General features: G+C 41.0%; 1 protein-coding gene across 5 annotated transcripts in view; it reads right to left on the reverse strand.

The window, feature by feature from the left end:
- INPP4A (inositol polyphosphate-4-phosphatase type I A) overlaps window positions 1-25,453 on the reverse strand; it is a 146,384-nt gene that overhangs the window by 38,697 nt on the left and 82,234 nt on the right. For 3 of the 5 annotated variants that reach the window (XM_040336331.1, XM_040336334.1, XM_040336333.1), the window contains exons 8-15: window positions 21,564-21,675; window positions 18,592-18,682; window positions 18,172-18,319; window positions 14,145-14,275; window positions 8,668-8,772; window positions 6,438-6,546; window positions 5,082-5,099; window positions 628-811 (exon numbers count right to left, since the gene is read on the reverse strand). In XM_040336331.1, the coding sequence (XP_040192265.1) occupies window positions 628-811; window positions 5,082-5,099; window positions 6,438-6,546; window positions 8,668-8,772; window positions 14,145-14,275; window positions 18,172-18,319; window positions 18,592-18,682; window positions 21,564-21,675 (898 nt within the window). The remainder of the gene's footprint in view (window positions 1-627; window positions 812-5,081; window positions 5,100-6,437; window positions 6,547-8,667; window positions 8,773-14,144; window positions 14,276-18,171; window positions 18,320-18,591; window positions 18,683-21,563; window positions 21,676-25,453) is intronic. The other 2 variants (XM_040336332.1, XM_040336335.1) reach the window with 1 other exon arrangement.

Here is a 25,453-nt window from a genome sequence, read left to right on the forward strand (position 1 = left end):
TGTCCCTCTAATACTTACATGAGCCTCCAGCGAAGTGCACGAGGGGCTCGGCTCTCCAGGGATTCTCTCTCTCTCTCTCATTGACTGAGACAGCAGCGGGAGTCTTTGGTTCCGACTGTTGTCAATCAAAGCCAGTGAACCAATGAGCATAAGGGCTCTAAAGGCTCCAGGTAGTGAAAAAATATATATAAAATATGGGCCATTCCAATTCCAGCCGATCCAGAATACAGTATATTGCTCATTTTGAAAACAGACGATTCAACTTCATGGGCCCACACACCATTTCTAGCAATTGGTCCTATAAAGCCTCTTTTTTTTGCCATTCTCTGATTGGTCGTGTCGCTACCTCCATTGCTGACAATTGATTGTGTTTAAAAGGTTGGATATTTAGGAAATTGAAAAAAAAACAAAAAAACAACCATAATTCCATAATAACTAAAAGTCTGTATGTCCAACGAAGTGAACAAGGCCCAGACAGCAATAGCAAAGAGCTTCACCATGATGAAATGGATCCAGAAACGCAAATATTGCGCTCCACCCCTTTTTATAATTGCTTTGCTTACCTGTAAAAATGGACCCCATAACCAACAGGAAGTCATCAGCGCATGCTTGTAAAGAGGTACACACCTTATCTGCCAAAATCGTCAGCGTACGCTCAATGCCACTGGCTGATCTGTCTTTGGCTGACCTTGAAAGCCTTTCTGCATAATAACTGACTTGTGTCTTCAGAGTATTGATATGAGCAATGATCTCCTTGGCTCGGATAATGTCCTGTGGTATGTAAACAATAGACTGGGGGCCCGCTGAAGTACTGCAAGAAAAAAAAAAAAATCCTATATTAATCATGAACAGGTAACTAATGTATTCACACAGGTGAAACACTCATGAAAGGACAAAGTGGATGCATCAAGGCAGGCTTGGTATACACAGATCACATTGAGTGGATGAATATCATGCTCCCGTTAGATGGGCTTCACATAGCACAGACATCTTGGTTTTGATATCCACCAAGATCAGAAGATGTAATAATGAAAACACCAGCAGAATATTAAAAGTCAAACTTACCTTGGCTAAAATGTTGCTAGGCAGCAACAGTGCTGATGTCCTTAAAGTTCCTACAGGTACCCATGATCCACACCCCTTCCTGGCACCAAGCCTCACCCATGTCATTTAAACTTTTAAATTTGAGAGCCTATATTGCACACTAAAGTCCTAGCGTCTAAAAAGTTGGGGCATAACATTAGAAGGGGCAGGAATTGATCTAAACTTGGGAAGAAGTCAAGACCCCATTTACAGCTTAAGCCTAGGATCCAAGACTCTACAAGAACACAGGGATCAGTTTGAAAGCTAACACAGGTACTGTCAGGCACTGGTCATGTTCACTTTAAATGAACACCCAAGAAAATGCTTTGTCACTTCTAGGAAAATATAAAAGTAAATCTCTGGTGAAGTTTATTTTTTTATGCTAAATCTGTGTGCGAATTTGTTGTAGGAATAATTATACTGTACATATAAAGTAATGATGTACAGATTTTCATCTGCAATAAGAATGCAGATTTTCAGTATTGAACATAATTATGGCACAACCTCTTTAATCCCTACCTTTGCATCTTTTTATCATAGACTCGGCTTACTTTCAATGAAAGCCAAAATGTACAGCTGATCCAGAAATATTGGCAGCTGTAATTCAAGCCACTCTTGTAAACTCCTGGTCAGTGTAGTTACCCCCATTACTAAACCTGGATCCAATGGTAATTTGGGCATGTGTCATTATATAAAATGAGTAGTGGGGGGTGTTGGGGCGCTTACCAATATAAAAATATTACTAATAAAGTGCAATGTGCTAACTAACAACATATCCAACACTATATTATATAAATGTTTTCATCATGGGTTCAGATTTGAGACAGGCAAACTTTGAAGAGGATCAGTCACTTTTCCCATTCTTGGCAGCGACGGGTTCCTTCAATAGGACCTCCCTCCCACCCACCTTCCCCACACTCTATTCAGTTCTTCTGTTGGAGCCCTTTAAAATATCTGGTATATTGGTATATAGCCTAAATTGACCCCCTTCCCCACCACTGCCAGCTGCAACATGCTTAGAAGGTGGGTTGACACCTGTCTGATATTGTCTATGTGTGTGTAACCATTAGAGACACGCAGACCCAAATAACTCATTGTGTTTTCTTTTTTTTTTTTCTTTTTTTTTTTCACTTCAGACTCAACCTCATAGAGTGTGCGTTATATGCTCATGTTCTGCGTACCAGCCCATTGCATCTCTATATTGGTTTTGCATCATAAGTGTCACTTCTTTTGTGTGAAAAATTTACTTTTTTTTTTTTTTTTTTTTAAAGTATATATTATAATTATTATTTAATATCTTTCCTCGTGCTTAGAGGCGCAAAGTAATTGTGATTTCAATTATCCCCCCCCCCTAATCCATCCCTCCCCTCCCCCCCCTATCTCACCTTAAACAATCTCTTATATCTCTAGTTCTCTCTAATTTTCTTCTGGTATATCTTTTTAAGTATCTACCCTTAATTTTTCTGCGTAACTCCACGATTTCTTAAAAGTCCTCCATTTATCCCATTTCGTGATTTGTAGGATGTTGTTACCCTCTATGGCCTCTTTTAGTTCTTCCATTTTGTATGTTTCTTCAACCGCATCTATCCACTCCCAGATTAAGGGGCACTCCACCTCTTGCCACTTCCTTGGAATAAGTCTCTTAGCGGCATTGAGTAGATGCGGTACAAGCGTTTTCCTGTAACTCCTTATACCTTCGTCCCCCCCATGGAATAGGATGACCCATGGGTCCATCTTGATCTTTTTCCCCGTGATCTCTTCCACACAGGCCAAAATTTGTTCCCAATACCTCTTAATCTTAGGGCATCCCCACCAGAGGTGTGCCATATTTCCTGATGTTTTACATCCCCTCCAGCACTCTCCTGTCTGCTCTTCTTTATACTTTTTTAGTTTATCCGGAGTCATGTACCATCCGGATATACATTTAAAACACATCTCCGCAGTACGGCTATCTACCGCTGAAGAGTGCGTTAGAGCCAACATTTTATCTATTGTGCCCCCATCCTGCTGTGTTCCCAGTTCCCTTTCCCATTTTCTAATGAATGGGGGTATGTTCTGCTCATCCATCTTCAATAGAATCCTATATAACTTTGAGGTAGTTCCTTTTGATCTTTCCGTGGAACATATTTTTTCTAATTCTGTTAACTGGTCTCCCATTCTCAGTGGTCCTGGGAGATCCTGAATAAAATGTTTAAGCTGCTGGTACCTCCATTCATTGATTTCCATTAAATTATTTTTAAATTTTAACTCTTGTAGTGTTATTATGTGACCATCCTTCATTATATCCCTTAGTTGTACAGTGTCTTGTTTAATCCAATTACCCCCTACTTGTGTTTTACCTGGTGCAAAATAATCGTTATTTTTTAGTGCTATTAAAGGTGAATTATATTCTTTTTGAGTTTTTTTATATACCTTATCCCATATTTTAAGTGCATTTTTTGTTATTTCGTGTGCGTTTTTATCTAGTGTCCTAAATTGAGGAGGGTTCCAAATTATCTTGTCCAACCTCGCCTGTGCTAATTCATTTTCTAAACTTACCCACCTTTTTTCTTTGTTGGCTCTGGCCCACTCCACCACCCTTGTTATTACCACTGCGTCATAGTATCCTTTAATATCCGGTACCGCTAATCCCCCCTTATTTTTTGGTTGTTTTAGGGTCTGGAGTGATATCCTATGTTTCTTATTTTTCCATATATAATTCATAATTAATTTTTTTAGTGCAGAAAATAATGTTCTCGGGAGGGCTATGGGGATCATCTGAAATTTATATAAGATTTTAGGTATAATAACCATTTTGCAATAATTGATTCGTCCAATCCATGATATTGCTCTATTTTCCACTCTTTTTGTTTCTATCTTAATTTCATTTAATAGGGGGATAAAGTTTATTTTATACATTTTTTTAGTAGATTTTGCTAACAATATCCCTAGGTATTTAAGTTCTTTGACCCAGGCGAAATGGTACTTCACTTTCAAGAATTGCTCTTCTAATTTACTTATATTTATACTCATAATCTCCGTTTTAGTGAGGTTTATTTTGAAATTCGTAATTTCCCCGTACTCTCTGCATAGGTTTAATAGGCTTGGGATTGATGTTTTGGGTTCATCCAAATAGAAGAGGACGTCGTCTGCAAAGGCGGAGAGTTTGTATTCCTCCTCTCCTATTTTAACCCCTTTTATTTCTTGGCAGAACTCATTGTGTTTTCAATGAATAATTTGTTGCTTTTCTAAAATACCACTGGACTCTTGATGTGACCAGTCTAGATACAGTGGCGTCTTAAATTTCTTCTGTAACCTGGTAATACATATATATTATCACACAACAAGGGGGATGGAGCAACAATAGGTCTGGATGGTATGGATAGACTGCAGAATTCTTTAATGCATCCATCAAACAAAAGTGATATTCCAGCACTCCCACAACTGATTTATAAGTAAATGAATAAAGTTCAGCAGTATTTAGCAATTTATTTACATGGACATTTCAGGTATATTCACACCAGATGCGTTGGGACTGCACTGGGCGGTTTTTCCAGTGCAGTCGCATCGCACGGACAGGGCAAAATGCCTCGTTTCCTATGTGACCGGTTGCGTTGCGGTGGTGTGCTGAGAAAAAGAAAAGAAGTAAAATAATACTTCTGCCAAAATTTGAGATAAATTGCACAAATCAATAACCTTTAATAGAACAGGATAATTAGAACAACTAAATATTGGCATGACAGAAACATGCGTTAAAGTAAAAACAAGGCTTCTAGAAGAACACAATAAAAGCACACACACAATGTTGCTTCTACATGTAGCTGTGAAGTGAAGCAGTGCCAAAATTTTGAGCTCCGTCCATGCTAAAATAGGCAACAGACCTACAAAATCGGTGGTCTAAATGAAAGATGCAAAAAAAGTGATGGCGACCCATACTCCACCAAATCAAATCACAAGAAACTAATATTACAAAAAGCATGAACACATATGATTTTATGGATACTGCAAAACCAACTCACCAACTTTCCTCAAAACTGCTATAAGGAACCAAGAAACAAAATGCAAAATTAGATAACTAATTTAAAATGTTAATTAGCAAAATATTGTCACCAAGTCCTTGCTTATTTTTTCTAAAGCATGTAAAGATATGCATAATTTAAAAGAAAAGAAAATTGAAAATGTGTATTAGATTTCTTTAAGAGTGATTTAAAAGAAACATGTATTTATTGTAACATGGAGGGGTACCCATCTCCCAGTACCCATTTAAAAAAAAAAAAAAAAGAAGAAGTTACAGGACCTCTGTGCCAATGTTAGTTACACTACCGGAGGGACTGTAGCTTCAGAAATACACTATACAGTAGTGGTCTCTCAGTAAAACTGTGTTCATACTGCAGTACTAGATTTCACCACTGGCAGGACAAATCTGTGTTCACTGCTTTTATTTTCAATAAAATCCATAAGTTGGCGGGAGGTGGTAACCCCCTTCAAGTTACTATATCAAGATATACTAAAGACATTTCCAATATTCCAGAAAATCCCCTTAAAGGGTGTCAATGCCAAGCATAGGCAGCAACTGAGAGGGTTAGTATAATAGCAAAAAATGGATTTTCAAGCAATAATTAACAGCATGTAATGTCAGTTAAGCTGTAGTCTCTGGTAGCTGGGCAGTGTGATTATAGGAAGCAAAATAATATGTATTCAACTTTGTGGTATATGACATTGAAACTGAGCAGTATCAGTATTTGTTGGCCTTCTGAACTCATAACTGGATTTCATAAAAGGAATTCTAATCTGCAACTTTGCCATCAGAAGCATGGGTAAAAATACCTAGTTTTTATGTCTTGCGTACTGGATATACATTTGTTACCTTTGTTAACTCCTAACTGGTTCTTTGATAAGGACTTCCAAACTGCATGTTTCTTAGAAGCAATAAAGTCTCCACTGAGTGCCTAGTTTTTATGCTTACATACTGAACTGAAAATGTCCCCAACCATGTTGTCCAAACTGTTTCATGCTGAACGATTAACTTGAAATCTACTGTGTACTACTTAATGAGAAAACCCTTAAGTCACCAAATATAAAATCTAAGGGCATGTGTCAAAGGGCTTTAGTTTAACACACGAGGTGTGTTAATGGCAAATGGCAGAAGAATAAAGGAAAATGGCCTAATGAAAATGCAGCCACAATATTCAAGAACTTGTAAACTGCAATAAAATACTTTTTTGTTCTTGAGTTTGGCTACACGTTAGCAAGCTCTAAATCTAAAAGTCTTTGCTAAAAAAAAAAAAAAAAACATGATATAAAGTATACGTACAACAACACGAATAGTGTTTCTAATAATAAAAGTAGCAAAGATGATACAAGATTCAACTTACTTTTTTTTTGCTTCTTCAAACTTGTGCAAAATCTTCCGTAACCCCCCAGATTTGAATCCTTGACAATGGGCAGCTGGTGCTCCTATTGTCACTATATCGTAGTTTTGATCTGCAGATTATATGATAAAGGATCTTTCTTATTAATATAGGTTTACTACAAATATGAAAACAGTAAAAAGCTAAAGAGGCTTTTGTGTTACCAAATACCTTATGGGGAAATCTCCACTGCCAGCGCCTATCTTCAATCAGCCACAACAATTGTGGATGCTTGAATAACTGAACAGTGCCTGCATATGAAAGGATGCAGCCACTGTTAGTTTTCATAAGCTAATCTTTTTGTAGATCTGTTGCAAAGTTTCCTACCTGAAGCTCATGCTAATAGCAGCTCTTCCTGCTGCAAGCTGGCAATACTAAGCAGCTGCCTCTTAACTGGAATCAGAGTTGTCCATCCTTCAGCTGGCACTGGGCTGCCTATCAGGTCTGCCAACACACACACATTATATATATATATATATATATATATATATATTAGGGGTGCAACGCATCGTCATTGATCCGTGATCCGAACCGAAAAAGATTGATCCGAACCGCACACACGTGATCCAAAGGATTGTTTTCTAAAAAAAAAAAAAAAAAAAATGTGCGCATGTTCAGTCCACACACAGCGTGGTCATGGCGAACGGAGGAGCTTGAATGCCCGCGTCATTTAAATCCCCTGTATGGGAGCATTTTGGCTTCCCTGTCAAATATAATGAATGAAGTGGATAAAACCGTGATGGTGTGTAGGCACTGTGGCACAAGAATGCCATATGACAGTGGGAACACATCAAGTATTGTCACTAGGGGTGCAACTGATCTGTACAGATCAGCACCTTCGGGACGGGACACACGGCGATCCACGGGCCTCCCGGTCCATAGGAAAGGCCGTGGCTTCGGCCTAGCTATCGAAGCGGTGGCCATCGAGGTCCACCCGGCGCGGGGGATGCAGGCTGCTCCTCGGAAGTTTGTGGGCACTTGAGCTCAATATGTCATTGACTCCTAACAGCCCAGCGATGAGCTCCATGCTGCACCTTGAGGAATCCACACGGGGAGCCGCTGCCGCCGCCGCACCGGGCGTCCTGCTGCTTGCCAGAGAGGAGGCGATCGGGGGGATCTGTATGGACTGAGCACGTAGGGGGGATTTTCACTAGACACTCAGCCCGCCGATCAATGACACTAAAGGGATCTGATGATTGGGATAGTTCAGGTCACAGTAGGGAACTGATGACACCACTTTCGTACATGGGGCTGCGACTTCCACTTGGCTGCACATATAAGTATTGCGAGATGCAGTTATTTCAACACAAAACCGAGCTTATACGCTTAAATACAGTATTTGTAAATCTGACGGACTGTTTAAATGTGAAAATCAGAGGTGTTCTGTCACATTAGCAATAAACAGTCCGTCGGATTTCCAAACACTGTATTTAAGCACATAAGCTCCGTTTTGTGTTGAGAAGAACTGTGAAATCTAAAACTCTGGTGGGTGTAACAAGATTTGTCTTTTTTTTTTTTTTGCTGATCCGAAAATGATCCGATCCGTGACTCCTGATCCGAGGATCGATCCGATCCGTGAGTTTTTTGATCCGTTGCACCCCTAATATATATATATATATATATATATTGGTTAACTCTATTTTTAGTGTGTGTGTGTGTGTTTAATATATATATATATATATATATATATATATATATATATATATACACACGCACACACACACTAAAAATAGGGTTAACCAATTTTGATGGAATCAAAAAGTCCCACCCAGAGGTCTGGATGCACTGCTGCCCCATAAATCCTTTTTTATGGCTCAACTCACTTTCCTAAAATGAGCATTAGACCCCTTGTTTTTTGATTGTGATGGAAGTAATGACAGGTAAATACCCTCTGCTTCAAAGACTCCAGATCAAATATTTAAAAGAGGGAACTTTCAATCTTGTACTTGCAGATAGATGAAGGAAAACTTCAAACACATGCAATAGCTCTGGCGAGGTAACTCCCGCACGGCAATGCTTCCCTCACTTGACAGTAGCTCAAACCATAGAAAAACAGAAAGGAGTGCCAGACCAAAAATGGATGAAAGAGTCCAAGATCATTTTAATTGTTGGTAGAGAATAAAAAAAAATAACCAACTTTAGTTGTCTTTTAGTGAGTCAGTAATACTCCAATTATTTTTAACATATGTCATACCTGATGTAGAATCATCTTGAACCCTCATTCTTTGAATGTGTAAATTGGTAGGAACAAATTCTAATTTCTTATCTGCCTTTAAGCTGCTTGCTTTAAAAGAAACACCTAAAAAAAAAAAAACACAAACAAGATGGGCTAATAAATCTAAAAGTACTGAGGTCCTTAATACATACCGTATTTTCCGGCGTATAAGACGACCTTTTGCATCTAAAATAATGCCCCAAAAGTCAAGGGTCGTCTTATACGCCGGGTACCTGTGTGTCAGACGGCGGCCATCCATTATTCAAAAGCCGTGTCTCCTCCACAGACTGTTCCGTGATAGGCGGAACACAAATTTTCCCAGCAGAGCCTCTGTTCAGTGTTCTGCCTATCACGGATGCCTTCTCATCCTCGGCCTCGGACGAGAGGACATGCGTTATAGGCGGAACACTGAACAGAGGCTCTGCTGGGAAAATTAGTATTCCGCCTATCACAGAACAGCCTGAGGAGGAGGCGTGGCTTTTGAATAATGGATGGCCACCGTCTGTACTCTGCAAACAGGAGAAGGTAGGAAGATTGTCGAGGTAGGGAATGGAATGGTACAGTGAGGCATGTAATAATTGCACAGTGAGGCATGTAATAATGGCACAGTGAGGCATGTAATAATGGCACAGTGAGGCATGTATAATGGCACAGTGAGGCATGTAATAATGGCACAGTGAGGGGTCATCTTATTTGGCGAGTATATCCCAAAACCAACATTTTAGCTGGAAAATTAGGGGGTCGTCCTATACGCCCAGTCGTCTTATACGCCGGCAAATACGCAAACTACATACAAGTTGTGAAAGTTTCAGGATATTGAACTCCCATTTAATGTGACTTCCAGAATTCTAGAGTCCTTCCTTTTGTGGACAATAGTAAGCATACATTGTATCCACGGTGTGCCATTAGTGAAAACAGTACTTCAAACATTTTCAGGTGGTATGTAAATTACTTGCAGGCAAGGTATATGTTCATCAGCCCATGTTTACACAGAGTAAATCTGATCATTTACATTCATGGGTGGCTCCACCAGTCTTGCGCTTAAAACCCAGCTGGGGCCTTTCTCTTTATCTCAGCAAGTTTGATAGTAGTTAGGCACCAAAAAGAGATCAAAAGGCTCCACATAGTATAAAATCCTTCTGCTTCCCACATCTTGCCGTGTGCCTGTAGGTTGGGAACAGGGAAGGTAGGACTTAGGTGCCAAGTGTGGAGCCTTTCATCTCTTTTTGGTGCCTAACTACTATCCAACTTGCTGAGTGATATCGGAAGTGTGGAGAAGCCCTGAGATGAGGAGAAAGGCCCCGGTTGGGTTTTAAGCCGCAGGCGTACACTGACCCCCTATATTAAGGGGTCTACAGGAGCTGTAAAGCAGTTTCTACAGCTGGTAGTGGATTCACTGAGGTTTTTGGTGATGGACATTGTCATTTAGAGATTGATTCATTATCATATGGCTTGTGGACAACTTTACACAGATGAGTTTAATCCATATCAATTAATTTATGAACTTTACATTTATTATTTAGCGCGATTCATATTTTTCTTTTATACATCAATAATAGCCGTACAACCTGCAGGCTGAACAGTCCAGAGCACCTGCCGTCATTTTTCTGCACCCAAATTCCAATGTTTTTGTACATATTTGAGTCACTTAGATTTGTTTCTATGTCCTATGCTCTAAAACATGCTCTAAAACATATAAACTGGGGTGCAGTAAAATGTCAGCAGGTGCTCTAGACTGAGGAGTCAAAATGTAAAATATTTGGCTGTCGCAATAGACAGTTTGTTCGTGAAGAACTGGACAATGGTACAATAATAAGTGTCTGCAGGCAACAATGAAGCATGGCGAAGGTTCCTTGCAGGTTTGGGGCTGCATTTCTGCAAATGGAGTTGTAGAGTTGGTCAGGATGAATTGTGTCTTAAATGCTAAGAAATACAGGCAGATACTTATCCATCATGCCATACCATCAAGGAGGCGAGTGATTGGCCCCAAATTTATTCTGCAGCAGCACAATGACTTCAAACATGCAGCCAATGTCATTAAGAACAATCTTCAGCATAAAGAACAAGGAGTCCTGGAAGTGATGGTTTGGTCCCCACAGAGCCCTGATCTCTAATCTGTCCAGTATTATATGAAGAGACAGAAGAATTTGAGGCAGCCTACATCCACAGGAGATATGTGGTTAGTTCTCCAAGATGTTTGGAATAACCTACCTGCTGAGTTCTTTCAAAAACTGTGTGCAAGTGTATATAGAAGAATTTATGCCATTTTCAAAGCAAAGGGTGGTCACACCAAATATTGATTTGATTCTCTCATCTGTCCTATTATCTTCCATTTTGTTAATTGATAAAAAATAAACGTATTTCCATTTCTGAAAGCTTCTTAATTTACAGCATTTTTTCACACCTGCCTAAAACTTTTGCACAGTACTGTAAATAAAGTGTTTGTGCACTAAGCTCCAGTAATTTTATGTTGTACGAGTATATCTCTCTCTATAGCCTTTCTGCTATAAATCAATTTCTCAAAATCCTCCACCATTCCCGGAACATCAAGCAAACATTTCTCTAGATCATGTTGCAAGAAAGCAGAGGGACTCTATAGTAGGGTAATTCGAGAAGGCCTGCCAAAAATGTTTTTTTTCCCCAGCGTTTTGCATACAGTGTGGTAGTAGTATGAATGCACAAAATACCAGAAATTTACAGAATGTAAAACATTTTTTTTTTAGAAACTATAAAATCAAAAAACAAGGAGTGTGTCAAGCTTCACCTTTGCACATAGCTCTTCCAGGTGATAGAAGCGGTTGGGTTGATTTAACGCAGTGTTTCTCAATTCCAGTCCTCAGGCCCCCCCAACAGGTCAGGTTTTCAGGATTTCCCTCAGATGAAAAGGCTGTGGTGATTACTAAGGCAGTGAAACTGATCAAATCACCTGTGCAAAATAATGGAAATCCTGAAAACCTGACCTGTTGGGGGGGGCCTGAGGACTGGAATTGAGAAACACTGATTTAAAGGAATATTCCCAGAGACCAGTAATGTTTGTATCACCAAGTAGACACTACTATATTGTTTGCAAGTACACACTTGTGGGAGGCCTACAACTAGTCAGCATAGGCACAGATAATGACTCGGTTAAGCTCCAAATATGACAACATACTACTAGTTCTGAAACTACAATGACCAGTGTACATAGGCGTTCATAAAAACATTTAGATGTGTGAGCAAACTCATCCTGGAGCAAAAGGAAAAAAAGATTATTGTGGCTCTTAGACCAAAGATAAATGCTCAAAGTACACAATACATAAATGAAAATTAAACATTAAAGGGGTTGTAAAGGTAAAAAATGTTTTGCCTAAATACTAGCTTCCTTTACCTTAGTGCAGTCCTCCTTCACTTACCTCATCCTTCCATTTTTCTTTTAAATGTCCTTATTTCTTCTGAGAAATCCTCACTTCCTGTTCTTCTGTCTGTAAATCCACACAATAACGCAAGGCTTTTTCCCTGGTGTGTAGGGTCGTGCTCGCCCCTTCCCCTGAGGGGGGAGGGGGCGAGCAGGAAAGTCAGGACGCCCACTAACACACAGCTCCTTTCTCTATCTGCAACGTAGAGAGCGTCCCGACTCTCCTGCTCGCCCCTCCCCCCTCAAGGGAGGGGGCGAGCACGAAACTCTACACCAGGGAGAAAGCCTTGCATTACTGTGTGGAGTTACAGGCAGATGAACAGGAAGTGAGGATTTCTCAGAAGAAATAAGGACATTTAAAAGCAAAAAAGAAGGATGGAGGTAAGTGAAGGAGGACTGCACTAAGGTAAAGGAATCTATTTAGGATTTTTTTTTTCCTTTACAACCCCTTTAAAAGTCCATAAAAACTGAAAGTCTATAAAAAAGTCCATGTAATCAACCAGGACAAAAAGATCACACTTTGATAGTGTATGCTATCTCTCCTCTAAATGGGATGTGGGATGGCTTCACCACATAATAAAAAACACAAAAAAACAAAGGGGAGTGAAAAGTATTACATTCAAAATTAAAAGAAGCATGACTACAGAGCCTTCAGTAGGTGGCAGCCTTCCAGGTTGATCATGATGGGGCATCAAGCTCCTCTTTTTTGGATGCAATGTCAGATGCTTAAACCATGAAGCTAGCCAAAAGGAACCAACAGGAAGTCTCACAAGGAATAGCAGGAACTGTATGTAATCCAGGTAGCAGCTGCCTTGGACCAAAAAGGAAGGGACTTCGGCTCGCTCAGTGGACATGGTGAAACCATCAGGTGTCGTACAGTGGGCGCGGCATTGGGGTTTTAGGGTGATGGCCCCTTTTGCAAGCTTTCCCAACTGTGGGAAGGAGCCTGTTTTGTATGGGAGCAGAGGACTGGTCATACTCCCTGTGATACTTCAAGCCCCAGCAGAGATCAAAGAGAAAATGGTAGCTGTAGTATCCCTGAAGAGACATGCCACAAAAAACACAAAATGTGCCACTAAAAATATATAAATAAACCAAAATATAAATGACTGCATTGATCTCCAATTCTTCATTAAAGCCTGAAGGAGACAATGAATTGAGTTTATAAATCTGATATATCTCCTTTTCATAGAGTTTCATAGAGTTTCTTTTAGCACTCAGCCTTGGGCAGGCCATACATTTTCTTTTGTTCAACCAATGATTTGAAAAAAAATTGATTGTCCTAGCCACACATTCAAGGTGGAAGGGGGAATCCCTCCTGCCATGCTATTGTTTTTTGACAGAGGGAGGCTTCCCTGCCATCAGAATACATTCATCATCACTGACGGCTATAGTCGGTGTCACCGATCATGTAAACATTTTTCAACAGGCTGGTGGTACAGAAGTTGATTGAGATTGACTTCTGTACCACCAGCCTTCCCATAGATGGATCAGAATTTGGCCGATCCCTGCTGAACCAGCCAAGTTTTAATCCATCTATAGCCAGCTTTAGTAATAGTGTTCAGGATATACTCCTTCTACACTTTGGGCATTTTTCTCTTTGAAATGGCAAGGTACAATATGCTCCACATCCTTGTAGCTCTGTAGAAGAGATTTTATCTTCTTTATATGCACGTGCAATACTTTTAACCATTATTGGTTTTAATAAATACTACACTCAGACAGTGCTCTCTCTTTCCCTTCTTTTTTTTATTTTGTCTAAACAAAACAAAAAGGTGTCTGTGTGAAAAGCCATTTCAAGTCCTTTTTATTTTAGCCAATATATTTGATGAAAAAGAAAAAGGAGTAAACATTTTATGTGACATAATGTAATGACCACTCCTACTAAATCCAAAAGAAGATCAACCAGTATTCTGTATAGAAAACAAACTGATTGTGAATACATCCAAAAGGTCTGCCCAGTGAATTTCTCTTGATACCGATCTTTCAGTGGAAAGTTAAAACAACCCTTCAAGTGTTTTATGTATATAATTAAAATGAGGTCAAAGTTGAGCCAGCTTACCTTTGTACTGATGGAGATTTGTCATATTCTCTTGGTAGGTCAATATGATGGTCTGATATTGCGTTACAATTTGTCTGCGAAGATTCTCCCAGCATGGAGACAGCTCCCCCAGCTCTTCAAGCTCACAAACTCTATACAGTACAAGAAATGGCAAATTCTCAATTGTTTAAGCTTACTCCACACAAGGGATGGTACTTATACTAAACAGGCAATGTTCACGGAGTTGGTGGCTGATCTTTGTTAACATTTTTAGTCCTCTGCCACCCATGGCCCTTCATCCCTGCAGTGGTAATCTTCTAGTACCGTGGAGATTAATATGAGCCAATGGACCGGTCATAAGCACTCATCAAGAGTGCCAACTATGCCCATCTTTTCCGTCTACCTCCTTCATTCATAGTAGCTGTACTTTAGCTTCCATGAATCAGAAGCGATTTATGAATGGGTGGATGAATAAAAGGTCTGCCTCCTCCATGCATAGGGCGTTTTTTAATTGTGGGAAGCTAGAATACAGCTTTTATGAATGGAAGGGCCAAAAGGGCAGGCATAAGTCGGCACTCTTAACGAGTGCCTATGACATGACCAGCAGCTTGTATTAAACTCCACAACACCAAAAGATTAACACTTTTGGGGTATGCAGGGAAGTGGGGCAAGATGACAGATGATTTCGAATTTAGATGAAGAGAGCAGCTACCAGCACAAGAGACATGTCTAATTCAATGCAAGCACTGTCCGTTGTACGGATTAGAAAAAATACTAAACTTACAGTGCATTTTCACTTTTGCAGCCAAATTGGGTCAACATGCACTTTAAATTAGTTACATGTCCCATTCACATAGCATAACTGTCAGCTCACCTTTCTTAGATGCTCTGTTCTGGACCTTCCAATAAGGAAAATCCTACATAGTTCTCTTTGTTTATGAGGGGCAGCTGTGTTTGTACTGTGCAGTCAGATATTCACTATCAATTTTAACTAGGTTTGAACACGGTCTGTCCTAACAAAAAGGGTATTGTCTCGCCATACATTATACAATTTTCTTGTATAATTTTTCTCTACCAAAACCATATGAGGTCAAAACGATACAATTTGCATGCAATCAGACAGGCCCTTGCACTACATAGTTGAAGGTAAATCTAAAATAAATTGAATACGAAAATTGTACAATATATGTTCAGCCTTCTTCTGGAATTGGGGCTGACCCACGATTGTTGGTTAATCATCAATCACCTTAAAATACCAGTTTCTAGGCTGTTCCTGTAAAGAACAAGTAACCCCAAACTCCTACCGCTGCTTTTCTGAAATAAATGTGCCCATCAAAGCACCACCCCATTCTCACTGAACCTTTTAAAAAAAAAAAAAAAAAAAAAAAAAAAATCTGACCTACTCCACTGCAGCATTTTTAAAGCACAGATTTTGCACAGCACAAAATGACTGGCAATAGGCCGCAATCCCACCAATAGGATCTATAAAAGATATCTTTAGACAGGGAATCATAAGTAACATATATAAATTAAAATTTAAGTGGAGTGAATGGACTTTCTAACATAGTACTGTAACAGGTAACTTTTACTCACTTAAAGCGGAGTTCCGGCCACAATTTCACTTTTTAAATATAAATACCCCTGTAATACACAAGCTTAATGTATTCTAGTAAAGTTAGTCTGTAAACTAAGGTCCGTTTTGTTAGGTCGTTACAGTATTTAGACACTTTATAAAATAGAAATTGACTGGGGCCATCTTAAGTGTGGGCATCATGAAGCCAGACTGTATGACTTCCTGGATTTCAGCCTTGAAGATCTCGCACATGCTCAGTGCTGCACAAGCAGTGTAATAGGTTTCAGCACCTGTACTGTCCAAGTCACATGATTCTTCGAGACTGGGGAGTGCACAGACTCCTGGAAAGTTACACCCACTACATTCTCAGGAGTCTGTGCGGTGTAGGTTAGGAAGCTTAAGCACCTAGGTGCAGGAAGAGGGAAGATTAACTATTCTGCCGAGCAACAACACTTTGAAGGCATCGAAAAAAAGAAAAAAAAAATTCTTAAAGGACTAATGACATTTTTTTAAAACTACTGATGTAATGTTATATTTATGGGTGGAACTCCACTTTAAAATTGCCACACAAATAACTTGTTGAAATCATTAAAAAAATGTTCACTACGAGAAACCTTCTTTAAGTATATTTAAATTTAAGCAAGTAACAGAGGGTTTCCTAAATCAGAGCAATAATTTGTGGAAATTCTCATTCTGTAGGAAAAATATGTCATCTAAACAGAAGAAAGTTGAAAGCTAGTGGGTGGTCAGGGAATGTTCAGTGCTACTCAGTATCAGTAACGACTGCTAAAATGACTTCTAGCTGCTAAAATATATTTAAAGTGTATTAGTTATTCAAGTTTAGGCTTTATAGATGGGATAAATAACTGTGTTAATAGACTTTACACGATAAACAGGATGTAACCAACCACAGACCGTTTCTGAATATGTGGTAATCATACATATACCATTTTCTCAATCCTCCCCCTTGCAACACACGCTTCATTACTTAATAAGCATCAAAAGCAGTGGCCATTTTTTGCTTAATAGGATATTTCAAAGTAGACTTTGCAGTTTTTTTTAAACATGTTGTCCCAATACTATGGTTTTGCAATGTATAAGTTATTAACCAAAGATGTTAGAATATATATATATGATTTACAAACCAGGGAACTATTGTTATTTGCTCTTACAGAAGCCTTTCTATGAATAAAGAGGGGAAACGCTGCTTGAGGTATGCACTTATTGACCTGAAAAAATGTAAATAGTATAAGCCAGGTAACCCTTATATTAAAAAATAAATGTGCATGTTTTTTCATGAAAAAAAAAAAAAGTGCATTTATCATTATTTCTTTTTTTACAAGCGCCTGTAATGCATTTTACCCATGATCAGTGTATCAGAAGTACAACGTCGGGCTCCTGCAATCTCTTTATTTAGCTCTCTGTACAAACTGTCAGTTCGAGGAAGATTCAGTGGACTAAGAGTACACCAATTACCACACTTCTAGTCCATTGAGAACTACAAGTTCGACTTCCATTTTGGCAGGCAAGACTTGCAGTTCACTAATTCACAGATCCCCGGGAATGACCGACATGGCTGTGTGTGGGCAGAGGACAGCTTGAGGGTGGGGGCATCTTCACCATGTTACACCCTACATACAGGTGAAGTGCCAGCCATACACTAATCAAAATTCAGCAGTTCGGCAGGGATCAGCAGAATTTTGATTAATGTGTGGCCATCCCCTTCTGTTGAAGAAACATATTGAAACATTTTCCTTGATCAGCATCTGCTGCCAATCAGTGAGTCTCACTGTCAGAATACAATGTTTCAGCCTGGGTTCACATTATTGCAATGTCAGACATCGAATGTGATTCGCACCGCATTGCTGTGCACATCACATGCGATGCCTGTGCAATGCAAATTCAGCCATACAGCTGTATGGCTAAACTCGCACCAAAATGGTGCAGGAACCGTTTTTTTCCCTGCACTGGAATCGGATTGCATGGGTATTTACACCCTTGCAATCCTATTCCTGTCTAAATTCTAAGTTCGCACTGCGATCTGTGAACCAATCTGGTGTCATTAACTTTGTATAGACACCCACAGTGGTTCGCAGAGGGCATTGTGAACTGCCTGCGAGGGAGATGCGATGCGGGAACTGGCACTGGAATCGCGCTGGTTCCCACATTGCATTTGTGTGAACTGGCGCTCATGGCTGAAAGGAAAAAAAATAACCATGTATGACCAGCTTTAGACTGTAAACAGTAGAGAAATCAGTACATTGATTTACGTGTAAATGTTATCTTTAAAAAAAAACAGCAGCAGTTTGAATACTAAATTGACATTTTTAGCTTTTTTTGGCCAAAGTGGACAGGACAAGGAAGGACGCTGCTGCCCAGTATGAAACAAAATTGCTGGTGTTATATATAGGTAACGGTGTTATTATTTGTATTTCTGGGACTCCATATAAAGAAGGGTGCCCATATCAATCTCACCTGGCAGCATCCTCTTCCAGCAGGAGTTTTACAAACTGTCTGGGTATATTTAACGAAAGGACACTCTCGGCCATTTGCTCCAGTATCCGCAGATGGTTACCATCTGTTGTAGGAAATCGGTACATGCGGCAGATTGCACCTCCAAACACTGTGAATTAACAAGATAAAAAATAAACTTATGGCTTTACTACATACATAACACTACTGATGTCTAGCAGAACCAATGTCTACTTTGTCCACAACTATACAAATTATTTTTAAGTTTATATGCTATATATGCGACAAAGGGGTTTGTACCTGACCTGTAACTTGGAGTGTGTAACAATTCATCCACAGAAGACCCAGTCTAGGCTACTTACAGATAACTGTGCATAGAAGCAAGCAACATTGCCTAAATAAAATTACTATAAATCAGCTTACCCGATTTCAGAAGTGTATCTTTCCGTAAAGATGCATATTTTGAACGTATTCCTAAACATTCTGTTAAGCTTTCATCAACTGGAATTACAGTCTAAAAACAAAAACATATGTGTTCACAGATAAAATATGTCAAAAACAGTTCACAACATTCACACTATAAAATAAACCACCATCCATGTTTTAAGTGTGTATGGATAAAATAATTCTATGGGGTACTGAATATTTTAACTAATGTAATATACAACATTAGTCTTTGCTGGGTTCACACTGGTACCACACTTTTCCCTGCAACTTGAAGTCCGATATCCATCTGAACAGGCATCTGACTTTGATTCCCGACAATACCAAGCGCTGTGTCTGGTTCGAATCTTTAGGGGGAACTCCACGTCAAAAAAAAAAACAAAAACGCATAGGTTCCTCCACCAAGACCATACCAGGCCCTTCGGTCCCACCCAAAATCCATAGCAGAACCTTATCCGAGAAGGCAGTCCGTCAGGCCAGGAAAGGGGGTGGGGACGAGCAAGCGCCCCCCGAACCATACCAGACCGAATGTACTCAACATAGGCGGGTGCATGCTTTGGGGCAGGGTGAGCCCTGCGCCCCCCCACCCCAAAGCACCTTGACCCCAGGTTGATGAGGACAAGGGCCTCTTCCCAGCAACCCTTGCCAATGGTTGTCGGGGTCTGCAGGTGGGGGGGGGCTTATTGGAATCAGGAAGCCCCTTTTAAAAAAAGAGGCCTCTCCAGATTCCGCCCCCACCCCACCTTATGTGAATGAGTATGAGGGTGCATCGTACCCCTACCCATTCACCAAAAAAAAAAAAAGTGTCAAAAATAAAACAGTACACAGGTTTTTTTAAGAATTTTATTAAGGCAGCTCCGGCGTCTCTTCCGACTTCTTCTCCCCTCTCCCGGCAATGTCATCTCCCTCTGTCGGTTCCCCTCCCTTTCCGGGTCTTCTCCTCTTTGCGCTGTTTTCTCCCTCTACTGTCGGGTCTCCTTCTTCTCTGCTGCCTTCTCGCTCTGTTCTTCTCCCGGTGTAATGACCACACGCCATTTTTTTCTGGTGTGAGGGTTCTCCTCAAAATCTATACCAGACCGAAGGGCCTGCTATGGTCTTGGAGGGGGAACCTATGCCTACTTTTTTTTTATTTGGCCTGGAGTTCCCTCTAAAGATTCATACCAGACACAGTGCCTGGTTTTGCCGGGGATCAAAGTGACTTTTTTTTTTAATGACTGAGTAGGGGTATGACGTACCCTATACTCATTCACAAAGGGCAACCCCCCCTCCCCATGTTGAGGGCATGCGACCTGGTATGGTTCAGGAAGGGGGGCGCTCGCTTGTCCCCTCCCCCTTTCCTGGCCTGCCTGGCTGCGTGCTTGGATAAGGGTCTGGTATGGACTTTGTTGGCGTTTTTTGGCATGGGGGTTCCCCTTAAAAGCCATGCCAGACCAAAGGGTCTGGTATGGTCTTGGAGGGGGAACCCATCCTGTTTTTGTTTTAATTTTTGCGTGGGATTTCCCTTCAAGATCTTCAGAGAACAAGTTGCATGCCAAAGTCGCATCAATTAAGACGGCGATCCGACTTTAGTGATATTCAATTGGCTGAAGAAGGATCAAAGTCGGACCCAAAGTAGTGCAGGGAGCATTTTCAAAGTCAGGCCGACTTGACTGCTCTCTAAGGCCCCGTACACACAACCGAACATGTCTGCTGAAACTGGTCCGCGGACCAGTTTCAGCAGACATGTTTGGACGTGTGTACAGCCGATCGGACAGGATTCCAGCGTACATTTGCCCGCCAGACCGTTTGAGCGGACAAATGTTTCTAAACTTGCTTAGAAACATGCCCGCTGGAATCCTGTCCGTCGGACATGTTTGGTCGTCTGTACAGACTTACCGTACATGTCCGAGCGGCCGCCATCCCTCGCATGCGAATGACTTCGACGCATGCGTGGAAGCATTGACCTTTCAGCGTCGCGCACGTCGCCGGGTCATCGTCGCGGCGACGGCGCGAACACGTCACCGGGTCATCGCCGCGGCGACGGCGCAAACACGTCACCGCGCTGTCTGTCCGCGCGGATTGTCTCTCATTTCTGTATGATGGTGTGTACAGCCATCATACAGAAATCTCCGGGCGGGCATGTCCGCTGAAAACGGTACGGAGCGGAGCCTTAGGGAAACATTGATTGTCACACGTCATGCGACATGAGCTCCCAATGTCGGAGCGTTTGTCATATAAGTGTGAACCCGGCCTAAAACTGGAGAGTGCAGAATCTGGTGCAGCTGTGCATTGTAGCCAATCAGCATCTAACTTCAGCTTGTTCAGTTAAGCTTTGACAATAAAACTTAGAAGCTGACTGGTTTCGATGCAGAGCTGCACCAGATTTTGCACAGTCAAGTGTTAGTAAATCTCCCAAACTGTTCTTGGTTCTACCAAAGACAGATGTGATTGTAAATGAAGAATCATGTTGAAGGCCAAGTTTCACTCTACGTGATTGCATACCGTTTGGCAATGCACAAAGGCATGGAGTTAGTGAAAATGCTATCTTTGACATGCTCAACTGTCACTCATAATTTATATCTTTCACAACCTAACATCTTGACATATGCAAAAATGATCAGAGCTTGCCAACACTCAGATCCATCAAATCTATCAATCTGTCCAATGAGGACAGAGACAGCAGCTGGAGCTGCTGGGCTTCTGCACATCACTGGATCACGTGCATTAAAGGTGAATAATAATTGCTAAGATGGCAATAGAAATGAAACCTCTTAATTTTCTTAAAAATATATCTCATATTTGTAATACGGTATGCACCATTTGCTAATATTCCACACACAGAAAAGTTAATTTTAGAAACCTGTACAGATTGGTAATATTTTCAATAACATAAATTATTTAGTAAGCCCTTTTTAGTTTGAATTATTCAGTTAATGAAAATATGAACTGTGTTGTGACTAGATTATACTTACTCTTCCGTTAACAGTATCCAGTGATCTATTAACAGGAGGACGCTGATCAACTTTCTCTTCCATTTGCCAACCTATAACAGTGATGTTACCTACACGTTCTTGTTCAGCAGACCTGCACAGAGGAAGGATTTGATTTGACAGGATATCTATAACAGCCAAACTCAGGGAAATCAGACTTTGGAACAAGCTTTCCTCTACCTAACATGCATGTTTACTAGTCAACGCATATGAAGAACTATGCTTATTTCTGCCTAGATTCACAGTGGTTCTCAACCTTTCTAGTGTCGTAACCCCTTGATAAAATTTCCCAAGTTGTGGGGACTTCTAACAGTAAAATAATTTTCGTAGCGTGGGTTGTCAGCATGACAAGCAATTTGCACCCCTAACCCACAGACATTTAGCGCTCCCTGAGAGCCTTCCACTCGTACGGTATTAAAAATCCTTATGGTACATTTTAGGATGTTTCACTCTCTTTGTTCTTCTTTCTTTCCCTTGTACCTCTCATTATGCTTCTTTCCCCCACCTCCCATCCCTCCTCTCTAGCCTTCTTTCTTGTTATTACTCTCCCTTTTTCTTTGTTCCTCCCCCTCTGACTGTCTCCGGTTTCACGGTGTCTCCGACTTGGTGGTGTCTCGCAGCAGTGACACCTATGCCGAAATTAGGAGATAGGGTCTCCTCAAGCCCCTCCCACTTCAAATTCCTCAACAGTCAGCTGACCTCTAATCTCTGCCCCCCAGCCATGCTGTGAACTGAATGGGCTTCTGCGGAGAGGCTGAGTGGGCGGCCGTGGGCTCCAGGGACAGCCCTGCTGGGCGGCCACAAAAAGACTGGGAGAGCAATGCAGGCTTCAGGAACAGCCCAGGATTCGGTGACCCCTGGCAAACCATCATTCGACCCACAAGGGGGTCCCGACCCCCAGGTTAAGAACCACTGGCCTAGAATGTTGCAAATATGACAGGTCATTTATTCCTGCACTACATACATGTGATAAATTGTATACCATACACAGGGAGCCTGGTGCATAAAAGCTCTGAAAATGCTTATACTGTGCAATAAATGTTTACCCTAGTTTGGCATGCATGCCAATTTTCTCTTTACCTTTATATTAGGCTATGCATACTATTGTCTGCATTCAATAAAGAAACACAGTTTTTAAAATATAATATTTACGTTTTTGATAAAAAAAAAATTGAAATACGGCATCGTGCAAGGATTACTTTCTTTTTGAACCTAAAGCCTGTTTACAGAACTGAAATGCTAAAGCTGAAATTTACAGACACAATTGATTTATTGCAGCGATTCATCCCTTATCTGAATAAATTTCCTGAGGTTTCAATCAGACAAAGCATGACTCAAAGCATCCTGTGTCTGCTGTGCTGTCTGGGTAACCCTTGGTGCTTTGAGAATCTTTTGTGATGTATTAAAGGCAAAGTTCATTTTAGAGAGCTTGTTATAAGTTACAACCATATTTAGGTTGCAACATGTAACACCTTCCTAAGCACCAGCTTCCCACCCCCAGAGCCCCCTCATGGTGACAGCATGCAGGGTTTCCTCTCCCCTGCAGCTGCTGTCACATTTAAAATTGGTGTGGCTTTGTGGGAGCAGACCAGTGAATGAATGCCACCACGGCAGACAGACTTGGTCCCCATGCAAACGGGGTGTTAGAATTATTATTATTTTTTTTAAATTGAAAACAATAATAGTCTGTTTGGAGCAGCCAGCACAATATTGATGAGCAACAATGGTAAACAGTAAAGAGTAGGTGCAGCGCTCATATATATTTGTCCATAAGCATTAATTCACGGATATTGTGGATAACAGCACACTAGATACGGTATACACTGTGTGTGGAGAGAAAAGGAAAACCACCACCGGCACCCAATCACACTGCCGCTTACCCTCCACTTTAGACCCTCATTACAAAACTCAGATAGGCTTGTGGTCGTAATGGAAGGATCCCTCAATCTCAGCACATCACGACCGACCAGGCAAAGGGAAATGGATACAGGCACCCTGGATTCCGCATTCCAATCCCGGTGTTTCAACTGTTAAATCCACACAAGATATGACGCTCTACTTGCTACAAAATGTTTGGTGTCTGCCACTTCACACCTGCCTCCAAATCTATAGGCATTCACATACAGTATATACTGTTCACATAGGGGAACATTCAGTCCTGGTTCACACTTCTGCGCTCTGCAAGACTGTATGTGATTCGCACCGCACTACAGTGCAAATCACATGCGATGTCTGTGTGATGCGATTTCAGCCATACAGATAGTATGGCTGATATTACATCGCATTTGGACCAAACTCGCACAGGATCCTTTTTTTGGTCCGCACCAGATTCTGATTGCATGGGCGTTCACACCCATGCAATCCAATTTATGTCCGAGCTGTCAGTTCACAGTGCAATATGCAAGCTGAAATGAGGGTGTCATTAACATTGTATTGACACTCCCAGCAGTTCACATATGGCAGTGTAAACTGCCGTGCGAGTCAGGTGCAATGTTGCAACCCGCAGTGGATTTGCAGGGTTCCTGTATCGCACAAGTGTGAACCGAGCCTAAATGCTCCTGTCGCTGTATATCTACCTTCAGATCTATATCCATTTACATATGTATTTTGTGCATGCAGACAAGCACAGCCACTCAATGCTTCTGTCACTTCATATCTGCCTCCAGATCCTTTGTACAATCGCATATATAAAATAAATAAAGTGCAGCGCTAATACAAACAGAAAATGTAAAAAAAAAAATGAATAGTTATTTCATAAATAAGCAAAAGCATGAATTACTTAAAATGCTAATGTGCAAGAATATTCGAATAGGTCCATGAATCGTAAATTAAGTTTTCCAACAAAGTGAGTCCCCTCCAGAACTCCTGTGTTGAGGTCTTCACACTAAACAGTTTCCTCCAGTATTCCTCCGAGGTAATATAAGCAACACCAGGGGTACCGTATATACTCAAGTATAAGCCGAAAATGGGAAAACGTATTGACTTGAGTATAGGCCTAGGGTGTCCTTCTGCATGCCTCACTGTGTCCATGTGCATGCCTCACTGTGTCCATGCCTCACTGTGCCCATGACTAGACTGACGTTGGGAGTCTATGGAAGGGGTGCCCGGCTTTAAAAAAAAAAAATCTGTGCTCCACGGCCGTAGGTTCCCCAGACAACAATCTTTGCACACTTGTAGAGGATCAGTGGGGTTATATGTGTGCCAAGTTCCGGGTCCAGGGGACCTACGGCCAGCCGGTACCAGGTCCTCAAAATCCGGGAGATCAGGCGCAAAAAAGTTGACTCGAGTATAAGCCAAGCGGGGGTATTTTCAGCACAAAAAAAAAATGTTCTGAAAAATTTTGTTTATACTCGAGTATATACGGTAATCTGTTGGATTGAAAGACTCAGCTTCCAAATCTCTAATTAAACCCTCAAGCAAGTTGGGTGTGTTCACCGATCTCACTCTTCTTTGCTCACCTCAGTCCAATTTCTATGATTGAGATAGAATTGCACCCAGGTTGAGGAATTCCATGAACAGGCTGGTTTGCTCAAAACTAGATTTTCGAAAAAGGGCTATAATCAGCCAGCACTAGATAAAACCATAGCAAAGTCCGAAACTGTAATTGGGAGGATTTGTTGTGGAGTGTTGTAAGGAGAACATCTGATATGGAGAGATTGAATTTGTCTTTGAGCACCACATATTCAACTAAACCAGGGCTTGACAAATTTGCTTGGAATCTAGGAGCCAGGAACGCATCCCATCCTGCCGAGCTTGCGTGCAGAAGCGAACGCATACGTGAGTAGCGCCCGCATATGAAAGCGGTGTTCAAACCACACATGTGAGGCATCGCCATGATTGGTAGAGCGAGAGCAATAGACCTCCTCTGTAAC

This window comes from Rana temporaria, chromosome 2 (genome assembly GCF_905171775.1).
Source record: "Rana temporaria chromosome 2, aRanTem1.1, whole genome shotgun sequence".
NCBI lineage: Eukaryota > Metazoa > Chordata > Amphibia > Anura > Ranidae > Rana > Rana temporaria.